Consider the following 13,224-nt stretch of genomic DNA (forward strand, 5'->3'; position numbering starts at 1 on the left):
GACTAGAGAGATGATATATTGACATTATAGACAGGTGTTTACTGTATACAGGTCTATATAGACTAATGAGATGATATATTGACATTATAGACAGGTGTTTACTGTATACATGTCTATATAGACTAACGAGATGATATATTGACATTACAGACAGGTGTTTACTGTATACAGGTCTATATAGACTAACGAGATGATATATTGACATTACAGATAGGTGTTTACTGTATACAGGTCTATATAGACTAACCTGATGATAGATTGACATTACAGACAGGTGACCCCAAAATTTATAACACTTGGACAGGCTCGTTTCAGATAAGTTTGATATTAATCTTACCGGTGGAACTCGAGAAGTTTGAAATGGGAAAGGTTACACACGGTGCATGACTGACAAGATACAATTGCTATATGTTGTCAATCTAAAAAGTCAAATAACTTCCAGGTACTGTTAATATGGAGTATTTGATCAGCTCCCAAGTCATTATCTACACACAGAAAACATACACACTGTATATTGGGTAATTCTTTAATCCTTTTCATTTTAAATACATTGTTCTGAATATGACTGACCTAAAACCAAACTACGGGTCAATGAGCACAGTAATCGCTCGTGATTATACTGGGCAAGCAGGCAGAGAACGCCACGACTTAACCGATGATGAGATATTTTATGAGTAATGACAAATGGACGACTACTTGACACATACCCTAGTCAGATGAACACTTTATCATGGCCAGTTTGGCAAGGACTACCTTATATCATCTGTGATGATATAAATTATCATTTAAAATAAACCTCTGGTTTTTAATCATTGAACTGCTGTCCTTCTGCAAAGATCAAACATATATTGTAAAACAGACACCACAAACACTTGAAATTCCCTTAATGATCAGTTTTATAAACATTTTACTACATTGTACACTGATAAAGGTCCTAACACTGTCAACATTATTTACTCCTTACACACTTACCGAAGACGAGGTTCTTCAGTATTCCACAAAACATTCTAACCATAATTGAGAATAAATAAAGCAACTGTATATTTATTTGATAAAAAAACTAGAAAAAATCAAGAAACTAAAAAAAAACAACATTTTTTTAAATTGATATTCAAGCAGTTTTCAGTATCTCAATTGATAATTCAGTTGATATATTGTAGGACTACTTGTATATAGCACATAAAAATATTTTCAATGTAAAAAAATGAAAAAATTGAAATCTTTTAATGTTTCTCATAATTCTTCTTATCTGCACTTGTACAACATGATTATGTTGTAATAAATATTTGTTTTTACCCTTTTACTGGACAGAAATATCTGTACCAGTAACATTTATATCTAAAAAAGTAAAATATAGGAAAATTACCTTGGCCTACTTTTATTAATATTACAAATGCCTCGTCTCATCTTGGATTCAAAGTCCCAAAACACATACATGTACACATTTTGAAAAGAATTCTGGAGTTTATTCAACTGGCAAAATATCCCTATTTTATCTTAGAGAACTTTCATTGTTTATTGAACGATTCAAAATGTTAAAGGGTTTCTCCTTTTTTTCTAAACTCACAAAAATAAATATTGCATATTTTCAGCCAAAGCATTCCAAATTATAATTTTGTCTTTGAGTTGTATGCCATATAATTTAAATATAAACCAAATTTGATTGTTTTAGTATACTTTATGAGAAAGCCATATAAAATTACATGTATACATACATAATTGTCTCCCTTATTTGTCTAGGCCATACAATAATATGGGAAACCATATTGCATTCTGTATGAAGTCATTTGTCACTTTACGATTTAAGACTTATCAAATGAAATGATCAAAATGACAAAACACAACAGTAAACAATATTAATGACGGATATGCTCTGGTCAGGACCAATTATTGTCATGATCCTTTTTTAGAGAGAAATTTGTAGCAGATTGTGCACTGAACACACTTTTCACGCCCATGTCAGGTCCCAGAATACTGGTGCTTGGCACCCCGGGGGTTGGTATGGACGACGCGCTCCCCTGGGGCATAGACACAACCACAATCTTAGGCTGGGGTGTCGATGGTGTCGATCCAGAGCTGGTTGTTGACCCCTGACCTCCAGAGGACATGACCTTGACGATGGTTGTTCCGGCAGTGCCACTCGTCATGCTGAGAGGATTATTGGAGGGTGGGGGTGGACGAGGCTGAGAGGACATGATGACAAATTTCTGTTGACCCCCAATGGAAGGTGTGGTTGGTGTCTTCGGTATGCTGATGCTGTTTGAGAGCGAGAGCTGACGAGGTGTGGAAGGGGTGCTAGGCTGTGATCCTGGGTGGATTACCATCCTCGGCTGAAAATAACCCCAAATATACATTTAGTTTCCAAATATGTGAACTTTTTCATACTGGTAAGCAGTTCAAAAATAATTCATACCGTTAAGAGCCTGAATTAAGGATCAAAATTTACTTAACCAAACCCAATAAATATCACAGGAATACCTCCCCCCGACCCATCCCAACCCAATAAATATCACAGGAATACCTCCCCCCAACCCATCCCAACCCAATAAATATCACAGGAATACCTCCCCCCAACCCAACCCAACCCAATAAATATCACAGGAATACCTCCCCCCAACCCATCCCAACCCAATAAATATCACAGGAATACCTCCCCCCAACCCAACCCAACCCAATAAATATCATAGGAAAGCCCCCCCCCCCCCCCCCCCCCCCCCCCCCCCCCCCCCCCAAATAAAAAAGCCTGAACATATATGTTTGTCTTCAATTAAAGTAGGACAGGCAACACCTGTGATATGATTGACTATGAACCTATAATTCTTACCTGTGGGATATGGACAGAGGGTCTGCCTGGACCAGGTCCTGCAGACTGACCACTGCCTGATGACCGCCTCTCCCGCTCTACAGCATTAAACAAAAGTTGACCAACATAGCCAAACTCAGCGATATAACTGTCGAGGCTGTTGTTGGGACTTCTGCTGACTTTTAGGACAGGCGGTATGTATTTCTGTAAGTAAAGTTAACAGGTTTCAGTGTGTTTTACATCCTAGTCCTTCCTCAAATTCAAGTGTTTGATCAAAAAAGAAAAGGCAAGATATTACTATGTAATTATAAGTTGTATATATATAAACTACTTTCTGTAACTTGTGATAATCAACGTCTGATCTAAAAAAAAAATTCGTCTCGCTTGTGACTTCAAAGGTTTGTGTCTAACTCAGTTTATCAAAATGTATCAAATGTCATTCCAACGAAACCGGGGATATGTAGTTGTATTATAGTATAGACATCACAACACACCATATAGATTATGTGAAATTTAATTTTTCTTAGTTTGTGTAAACAACACAGTTTAGGTTATCATGTTTAAAAATAAGCAGTAATTATTAAAATGAAAATTTCTTTAAAACACAAAAAAAACCCGAAAAACCATAGAATCTATATAAAAACACTTACTGTGAGCATCTTCTTGATGTTATCTGCTGCGATTTTGTCCACATTGTTCAGAACTACAGCATCAACTGTCTGTTTTAAGTGCTCGCCTAGGGAGTTTACATGTGGCAACAGGAAGGACTTGATCACCTGTAAGGGAATACAGTATCAATACAGTCAAATGACAACTGTGTCATTTAGGGGTGTTTGATACAAGAACTCCTAATTTGAAAGTTGGAGGCGGGAAGCTGGTGTTGGTAGGTAAAGACAAAGTAAAAGTAAACCTACCGATTGTTTTTTGGAAAAAATCCCCTCTAGGTCAGCAAACATCGTGTTTTACATGGTATGTTAGGCATATAATAAAATCTTATCTTTTTACTGGGTGTTGTTTTCTTGTTATTTTATACCAACATAGGCCCCAGACAGTATTAACAGACTAAGACCTACTGGCTTCAGGGCTGAGTTCTCCCACACCAGCTACAGCCCCATATTGCATTGCGAAGTCCCTATGACCTGCTGACCAGACCAGCTATGGCCCAAAATGGTGTTGACGGGGCCTTATGACCAACTGACCTCAGGGCAGACTACCCATGCTGTTTGCAAAATTGTGTTTTCATGAACTACTGACTTCAGAGCCGAGTTCTCCCAGACCAACTATGTTTCCAATACCCTATGACCTAATGACCTTAGAGTTAAGGTCTCCAAGACCATGGCTAGCTACTGTCCCTAACCGTGTTTCCAATACCCTATGACCTACTGACCTCAGAGCTAAATTTTCACCGACCAGCTACAGCCCTAAACAGTATTGAAAGGGATATATGACCTACTGACCTCAGAGCCGAGTTCTCCCAGACCAGCTACGGCCCCATACTGTGTTGCCAACGCTATCTTATCAGTCTGAAGAGCCATGCTGAAAGTCTTGGTGATCCTAGCCTGGATGTTGTTGGTGTTGGTACTGAAGTTTCTGTAGGTATAAGTAAGTAAAAATAATTCAAATTCAAATGTATTGTGTACGTTCATAATTATGCCCTGTATAACAACAAAGTTTATATAGGTAAATACAACAAAATAAAACTAATCATATTTCCAATGTATCATGTATATACTGTAAAACGAGAAAGTTTCTGTAGGTATAAAGTAAGTAAAAATAATTCAAATTCAAATGTATTGTGTACGTTCATAATTATGTCCTGTATAACAACAAAGTTTATATAGGTAAATACAAAAAATAAAACTAATCATATTTCCAATGTATCATGTATATACTGTAAAATGAGAATGTTTCTGTAGGTATCGGTATGTCAAAATTAATTTAAATACACTGTGTATATATCATACAGTGAATATTTGTCCCCTTACATACAAGATACTTTTATAAGTTTTACCAGCCTGCAGCTCAACTGTTTATTTGTCCCCCAGGTGTCACATCGTACCTAGAGCTAGGCCATTGTTGTAACCATTTGTTGTCTGTTTTTGTGGTTACAAAGAGAAATAGGATTTTTTAAAACCTTTTACAGCCATTATGAAACAAGTTCTACAAACTCTGGAATGGATGGATGTTTGCAACAGAATTATGGGAGAAGTTTAGTCTTTATATACCAAGTCATATGTCCAATCTGTGTTTAAAAACTTTAGTGTTTTTAGTGAAATACAAACCCGTTAAACATCCTATTTGAGCACCCTGTATTTGTCTTGTCTATAAGGTTTACTCACTTGGATATCTGTGCCATAAGACGTGCAGCAAAGTCTCTCAGGGCCCAGTGATTGTCAACATCGGGCCTCATACACAGCTGTTTACTTACAATACAGGTGGTCACTGCTGGGATAAACTCGTGTAGCTGTAACACAAATCGTTGTGCTTTATAACATGACAAGTAAATATACACAAATTTTTATATTGTATTTATACAATTAATGTGATAGCAAATGGTGTTATGGTCCTATAGCATACATTGCTGACAAAATGAAATCAGCCGTCTTCTGTGTGGTACAACACTATAACAACAGTAGCTTCCAACATTAGATATTAGAAGATTTTAGTTCAGGTTGGCTTTGTTATGTTACCCGCTTAGCATCAGTTTGTCAAGTTCTTGGCAAAAAAAAAGCCTGTTTTGTCAAAACAGTGGTCACATGATCAAATGGCATTATTGTCACACAACACATATTGCATAATTCATACATTTCAATTGTAGTCTGCAAAGCAAATGTAAATATAATCTGATATAAAACTGGTGTTCCTTATATTAATCAAATTCTACAAACTGTCATAAACATTTACAACACTGTGTCTTGAGAAATTGACAATGTGTAAATCTCTTTGTGGGTAACTTGTACATCTTTGTATTCAGAAATAATATTTTGCCTGAAAGGAGTTTTAAAGGACAGCTCACTCAGTCAAGAGATATTTTGTGATTACTGATAATAACAATCAGGAAGTGTACCACATATCTATCTATATAAAAAAAAATGTGTCAGCAAGGTGAATCATCTTAATTTGGAAACCCATTTTATCAATTCAATTACTGACATCATGTTATTACAAGAAAATAGAAAATTTTGTAAAAATTTTTAAAACAAGATCTTTGTACAATATATAACGAGATCCTACTTACGTATTTTTCTAGATACAGTGTTTGGTTGTCCATTAAAGACTTCACCATTCTCATCAGGTATATCAGCAGAGCTAGATTGTTCTGTACCACATTTATTTTCACCTGCCAAAAAGATATTAGAGTATATATACAGTTATGTACATAATTACAATTAAATAATCATATGTACATGTATTAACAAACCATTTAAAAAATTTTTTTCAAAAATACATCAGTTTAATTAAGGTATGTTTTTTTATTTATGTGAATAAGAAAATAAGACAGATATGAACACTACATCATGTAGTTTGACAGTATTTTTACAAAAACAGTTAGACTTGTTTGATTCACCAACTATATTCAATGACAGGTTTACACTGGTTTTTTATTTTGATTAAATCTTGCGCAATAATCATCATATTACTTCAATTTACATAATTTAATATCACATTTAGCAATAAGTTACAGATACAATCAAGTTAAGATGTCTAATTTACACATCTGGTGTGTAACATAAACCAACTCACCCCTTCTGAAATAAAGCTACTAAAACGTGGAAGCATTTGATGGAGGCCTGGATCAGTAGCAAGGCTCTGTAGTGCCTCCTTTCAAATGAAAAAAAAAAGTATATATAAATATATATATATAACCAAACTCAATGTATCATTTCAGCTCAGACTGTAGATCAACATAATGCTCAAACCATTTTTCTATCTTTTTGGTAAAAAATTTGATCAAAATACAAAAACCTTGATCTGTATCAGGATTCATCTTTGGTCAATATTTTGAAAAATTGAAATTCTCCATAGATTACCAAAGCCGGAAACTTACCGAGCGACGACCCTCGTCTGGACCGACACAAGCCTCTGTTATTTCCTTGTAGTACAACTGTTGTTCCTGAAGATCATTTAAAATTGATTAAATCCTAATACTGCTTGCAACACATTAAAAATTGTTTTTCCTTCACCCGAAGATTATCCAAACAAATTTTGCCTGAACTTCACAGGTATGTTCCCCTTTGGTCCGACAGGCTCCTTCCCTATAAACCCCAGGGTATCCCCCACTGGTCCACAGGGCTCCTTCCCTTTAAACCCCAGGGTATCCCCATTGGCCTGCTGGACTCCTTCCCTATAAACCCCAGGGTATCCCCAACTGGCCTGCTAGACTCCTTCCCTCTAAACCCCAGGGTATCCCCAACTAGCCTGCTGGACTCCTTCCCTATAAACCCCAGGGTATCCCCATTGGCCTGCTGGACTCCTTCCTTATAAACCCCAGGGTATCCCCAACTGGCCTGCTGGACTCCTTCCCTATAAACCCCAGGGTATCCCTAACTGTTTCACCGGACTCCTTCCCTATAAACCCCAGGGTATCCCTAACTGGTCCAATGGACTCCTTCCCTATAAACCCCAGGGTATCCCAAACTGGTCTACTGGACTCCTTCCCTTTAAACCCCAGGGTATCCCTAACTGGTCCAATGGACTCCTTCCCTATAAACCCCAGGATATCCCCAACTGGCCTGCTGGACTCCTTCCCTTTAAACCCCAGGGTACCCCCACTGGCCTGCCGGGCTCCTTCCCTTTAAACCCCAGGGTATCCCTAACTGGTCCACTGGACTCCTTCCCTATAAACCCCAGGGTATCCCTAACTGGTCCACTGGACTCCTTCCCTTTAAACCCCAGGGTATCCCCAACTGGCCTGCTGGACTCCTTCCCTTTAAACCCCAGGGTGCCCACACTCCTTTTTTTATGCAACAACTGCATATAAGTGGCATTTTAAGGAAAAACTTGGAAGAGGATGAATTCCGTTTACCTTGTCACCACAGCATAACCCTAGTGGTAGGTTAAAATAGAAACAAATATTTAACATCACAATGACCTATACTTACCACAGAAAGTTCATGGGTGGAAAGCTCCTTCACTTTAGCAAGATCAGCTGCCTTATGACGATGTTTGGCTTTTACAGTCTCAATCATGGCCTTTGGTTTCTGAATCTTATCGATGGCACTCTTCACCCCAGTGTCTAAAATCTCACTCTTCTGCTGGTCCTTGGTGGCAGGAGGGGGGTTCTCTGGGATCGAGGGTTGAACTCCATCTATACTTAGCCAGTGAGCTGAAAGGTCAATAAACTTAGGATAATTAAAACAGGACTTAATGAAGTTACGAATACATTTGACTTACGTATGGAGACAAATTCTCGCACATTATATATCTGGAGAATAACAATGACTGATATTTCAGAAAATGCATCGTAAAACAGAGCATTCCATGTAACAATGAATGTCACTGAAATATTTTGTGTGATTTGACTTTTATTCCTTTATTCCTCTGTAATGAAGAGGACTTCATGCTGCCCGCTATCATTACAGACACTGTCAAGTAACTATGTTGTGTACGAGACAAACATAGATTTACCTTTCTAAAAGAAGAGAAGAAAATATCTGATATATCATTCATCTACTAGATTGTGACGACTAATTACAAAATAATATAATTGATTAAAAGTGAGAGATCTAGACCTGCTACTTGGTTAGACTTTCTAACTCTGTGGTTAGCACCAGTTTTGGATCCAGTGAAAACTGCTAAACTTTGAAGGAATACAATATAATCATTCAATTATGAGGAAAACATACCTTTAAGTGACAAGTCTAGTGGTACTTTAGGAAGGGAGGAATTAATGACATCTTGTAGATCCATTTCCTTCTCCTCAGTGAAGTGTAGTTCTCTCCCTCCTCCACTGGCAAACCGGAAGGGTATGAACTCTGTAGACTGTTGGAAGCCATACACCGGCTGTGGGAATATGTGAAGTAATTTATAGTTTCAGAAAGTTATATTTACTATTGAAGAGAGAAACACTGGACATTAACTTATCTATTCTACTTCTAGTTAAACAATATTTAGGTTTTATCTTTTCATGCAAAACTTCCGTTGTAACTTTGTGACTGATGATGAATATAGATATGTGAATTATGAAGATAACTTTTAATTCTTGTAAAGATTTAACCAGCATGCGGTGTTGTTCAAACTAATGAACAAAGATCAGTCTCAAACAAATTTAGAGTTGAGCCATACCCTGTTAAGAAGGTAAACTTCTTATATTAACCTCATAGAATCATGACCAATTCAGTATCATAAAACTTGCCTCTATATTCTTCACTTTTAAAGCTTGGTCAAAATCAGCTGTTGAAAGTTTTCTCCTCTTTCCATGATGCATAAATTTTACAGCCTCCTACAATCAACATCATATGAATCCATATAAATTCACTAGTAAACAAATATCAATCATATTTTTCAAAATATTAGCAAGGATTCAAAACAGCATAACAGTATATTCCATGTTGCTTGTAATGCAAACTAATCATATAAACAAGAAGAAAATGATAAAGGAGTGATGTGATATTGAAAATTTTGATTAACAAAGAACAATTGATATCTATAGAAACATTTTTTTCAGTTAGCTCTAAGTTACTTTAAGTATGTAAAGCTCATAACTATCACATAGGATTTAAACACATATATGTACACTAACAGGACTGGACCATGCGAATATTAATCACTATGTACATCAATCAGTTGGTGCGTACAATGTTTGGAGTTACCTAAATGTAGTTTGAACTCCAGTCTGGCCTGGTTTCATTATTGTATACTTGCAATACCTCCAGATCCCCCATCAGAACACTTCAAATCCTCCCCCATCAGAACATAAAAAATTATAGTAATTGATATATATGTGACTTATAAGTCTAAGCCACTTTAAAATTTGAATAAAACTCACCCAAAAAATTAAAAAGAAAGGTTTTTGTATTATATTGAATAACAGAAACAATTGTTATTGTAAAATGTTGTAAAAAGCATTGACAATCCATGCATAAAATGTATATTTCAATGTAAATAAATTAGACATCCTAACATTTTTAATTCTACTACCAGAAAAGGTACATGCATACTATTTTGAGTGTCTGGATACCTGTAATAATAATTTGATTCTGTATGTTGTATCCTCTGCCAGATGTACTGCAGCCTCGTCAGGAATACCGCCATAACTGACGGACTCTGCAATGACCCGGATGGACTCGGAACTCAGGTGACTGCTGATCTTCTGCTCCTTGTGGTCTTTCTGTGCCATTTTTGTACAGCTTGAAGTGCTGTCCTAAAACTGGTCATATCCACATGAAGACTTGAAGGACCGACATGCTTCTACATAGTTTTCTCCATTCTACATTCAAACACCTGCAATACAATGTGTCGATGTATTGTTTTAATTAACTCAGTGCCATCCCTAAAAGCTAAACCATACCAGGAAAGACTACGATTACTGGGACTACCAACCCTTGAATATCGAAGGGAAAGAGTGGACATGCTGCAGGTCTATCAAATTCTTAACAACATGGAAAAGGATAAACTTTTTACACTGTGCGAATATAGCGCTACTCGTGGCCACTCAAAGAAGTTATTTTAAAAAACCATGTAAAAAGCAGAAAACCTTAAACTACTTCAGTAACAGGGTTGTGTTAAACTGGAACTCGCTACCAGTATGTGTGGTTTCAGCTCCGTCAGTAAATAGCTTTAAGGACAGGTTAAACAAGCACTGGCGTAACCACAGACACCCCCTGAAATTTGAACCCTCGTTCAACTAACCTGGAACAGTAAGATCACCAATAACACAACAAGTACATGTAGAATGTGCGAGTTCCAACCCAGCTCAACTGGGAAACTATGACATAAGTATTCCACAAACTGTGTATACAATACAACCATAGTAGAACTATTGGACTATTAGTTAACCGATAAATGTATTACAGTCGTAATGTCTATCTTTCCCATTTAAGACATGTACTACAGTTTTTATGACCAACTTCGACACTATACTCTGAGTATACATTATGTATTTTAGAACTTTTAAATGTGTATATGTAGCGTGGAAATATATTTCACGCTTATGTTTATTAAATTAGAAATGTAGTTTAATTGTATTATATTGTTTAGGGTAATATAGTAGTGGGCTATGTATATGTATTACATAGGGTGTGTGTAGGGTCTATATATGTGTGTGTGTATATACGGGGCAGCAGGGAGCTAGTTTTCCTTATAAGGAGTTGTTTACGTTCTGTAGCATCGTGGAGCTGTGTATTAGGGCCCAACCTGATTGACAGGTTGCATAAGGCCCGTGTAAATTTAGTAACAGGTCCTATTTATAACTAGTGTTTAACCAATGAGAGAGAGTGAGGAGCGAGCTGTAAGTAGGTCGGAGGAGCGAGAGGAGCAGGTCTTAACCAATCAGCGTGAGTGAGGAGCGACAGAGGAGCCAAATATAGGTCGGAGGAGCAGATGTTAGCCAATGAAAATGCAGTATGAAAGTGGTATATAAGGGGTGAAAGTGACGAAAACAAGGAGATAAAGTTTTGCTTTGGGAAATACTCCACGCAACTTGTGATAAGATATTGATACTTGGATTTAACTTACACTTTTATGGGATGTACTAAGTGTGTTAGTCTCACTATGGAATACATAAGACTACTGGAAGTTATCACCCGTGGATATTATGTGAAACAGTGTATATTCGATGCGAAGTGTGTACATGTGTACGTCTGAATGGGATGTATGTGAACCTAATGTATGATATGTTGAACTTCATGGATGTGTAAATAAAATTATGTGAACTTTAGTCTGGTGTCATAGTTGTCCCTGCCGTAGTCAGCTTCCATCTCGAACTTTTATTAATAGCGTCTCGTGTATACCCGAGTGGAACGCTACATATATACAATTTTACGATTATTAAGTGTGTGTGCAACTGGAAGGAAGTCGCGAAGGACAAACTTTAGTTGTGGGAAAACGCCAAGATACATCAAAGAAGTCCAATAAGACTTATATTGATGTCATCCAGTGATTCCAGTGATTAACAACCCATGTGAACTGTGCTAGAATTTCTGTAGAATTGTAGATTTCACAGCATATTTCAACAGATATTGCCCTTAGATTCTTCTGGCCTCCACCTAACAATTGGAAATTTTTTTATAAAATAATCTTCTATTTGTTTAAGGCTATATCAACATGCAGAGCCACATGAAAAAGGCGTTCTAACTTCTATATCATTAATTTTTTAACAACAATATCAGGCCTCTTTTATATATATAAAAAAGCATTCACCGTTTTATTGAAGAAACACAAGTGTTTTTAAAGTATAAGTCCAATTCCTGTGGTAATACTATAAATATATACATATTTTTAAATACTAAAAGTACTACCCCAGTCAAGGAAACACCCCTCAAAAGTCTGCTATCGTTAACAGACTTAACGTTTGGTTTGTATCACGTGCGCAGTATTCATGGGATGGAAACGAGATTTTATCTATCCAGAATATGCATACAAGATATTTACATCTAGCAATAATCTTTCCATGATTTACACAACAATAACAAGCAGTGACCGGGTTAAAAATACCTTACCGCTTTACAGCAAACCATAACAGGAAGTACTCGTCTACCGTAGCGCCCTCTATAGTAGGTATGAAAATTAAGACACGGAGCCGGAACAAGGCGCCGGAATTAACAAGAACCCAATATGTTAATCGCGGTCCGATCACTGAAATGGCTACTTACCCTAACTCCTGGATTGGCCCCTAAGCCCTATCTCGAGAATATTAAACATCTTTTTTATAAAAAAAATAAGAGTAACAGAACGAAGGAAGGGATTTAATTATGTACATAACCTTTATGATTGTAAAGCAATAACAAAACAATTTATATCAACTTATATTAATCACACGTGCTGGCCCTATATGTGATTTTTTTTTTATTATTTCGTGATATATACAGCGTATGATACACGATATCTTATAAAAGTAAAGTATATAAGATATCGTGTGAAGTATAATACGTGTATTCGGTTGCCATGGTAAACTGTACGAGTAATCTCTCTTATCACAGGTGAAAGTGAGTTTAATACGCAGATGGATTAAACGAAACAATTTTAAACATTACCACAATAAAAAAATGTCCCCCATGCTATTTCCTAAACATAATCACAAAAATGTTTCTGAAAACTACAATTCTAATTCATGCTTTTCTTCGAATCTTTACTTAAGCTATTCAGATTGCGAAAACAGTACTTAAGTCAATAGCGTACAGACTAAGAAACAAACATCTTCAAAACCGAGTTTGTTGTGCCATTTTCAAAGCAACCATTTGCGAAATTATAATCGAGAAATA

At 36.5% G+C, this 13,224-nt stretch overlaps 1 protein-coding gene across 1 annotated transcript; it reads right to left on the bottom strand.

The window, feature by feature from the left end:
• Positions 1-512: 512 nt before the first annotated feature.
• Positions 513-12,522, bottom strand: LOC117341959 (transcription initiation factor TFIID subunit 6-like). Its single transcript, XM_033903846.1, has 13 exons — positions 12,463-12,522; positions 9,984-10,246; positions 9,159-9,245; positions 8,650-8,806; positions 7,906-8,129; positions 6,852-6,917; positions 6,548-6,625; positions 6,042-6,143; positions 5,143-5,267; positions 4,261-4,393; positions 3,454-3,579; positions 2,825-3,007; positions 513-2,330 (listed from the first exon to the last, which is right to left on the bottom strand). Exons 2-13 carry the CDS (start codon positions 10,140-10,142, stop codon positions 1,878-1,880), a joined length of 1,893 nt encoding a protein of 630 aa, XP_033759737.1. The 5' UTR covers positions 10,143-10,246; positions 12,463-12,522; the 3' UTR covers positions 513-1,877.
• Between the last annotated feature and the right edge of the window lie 702 nt (positions 12,523-13,224).

This window comes from Pecten maximus, chromosome 14, assembly GCF_902652985.1.
Source record: "Pecten maximus chromosome 14, xPecMax1.1, whole genome shotgun sequence".
NCBI classification, from domain to species: domain Eukaryota; kingdom Metazoa; phylum Mollusca; class Bivalvia; order Pectinida; family Pectinidae; genus Pecten; species Pecten maximus.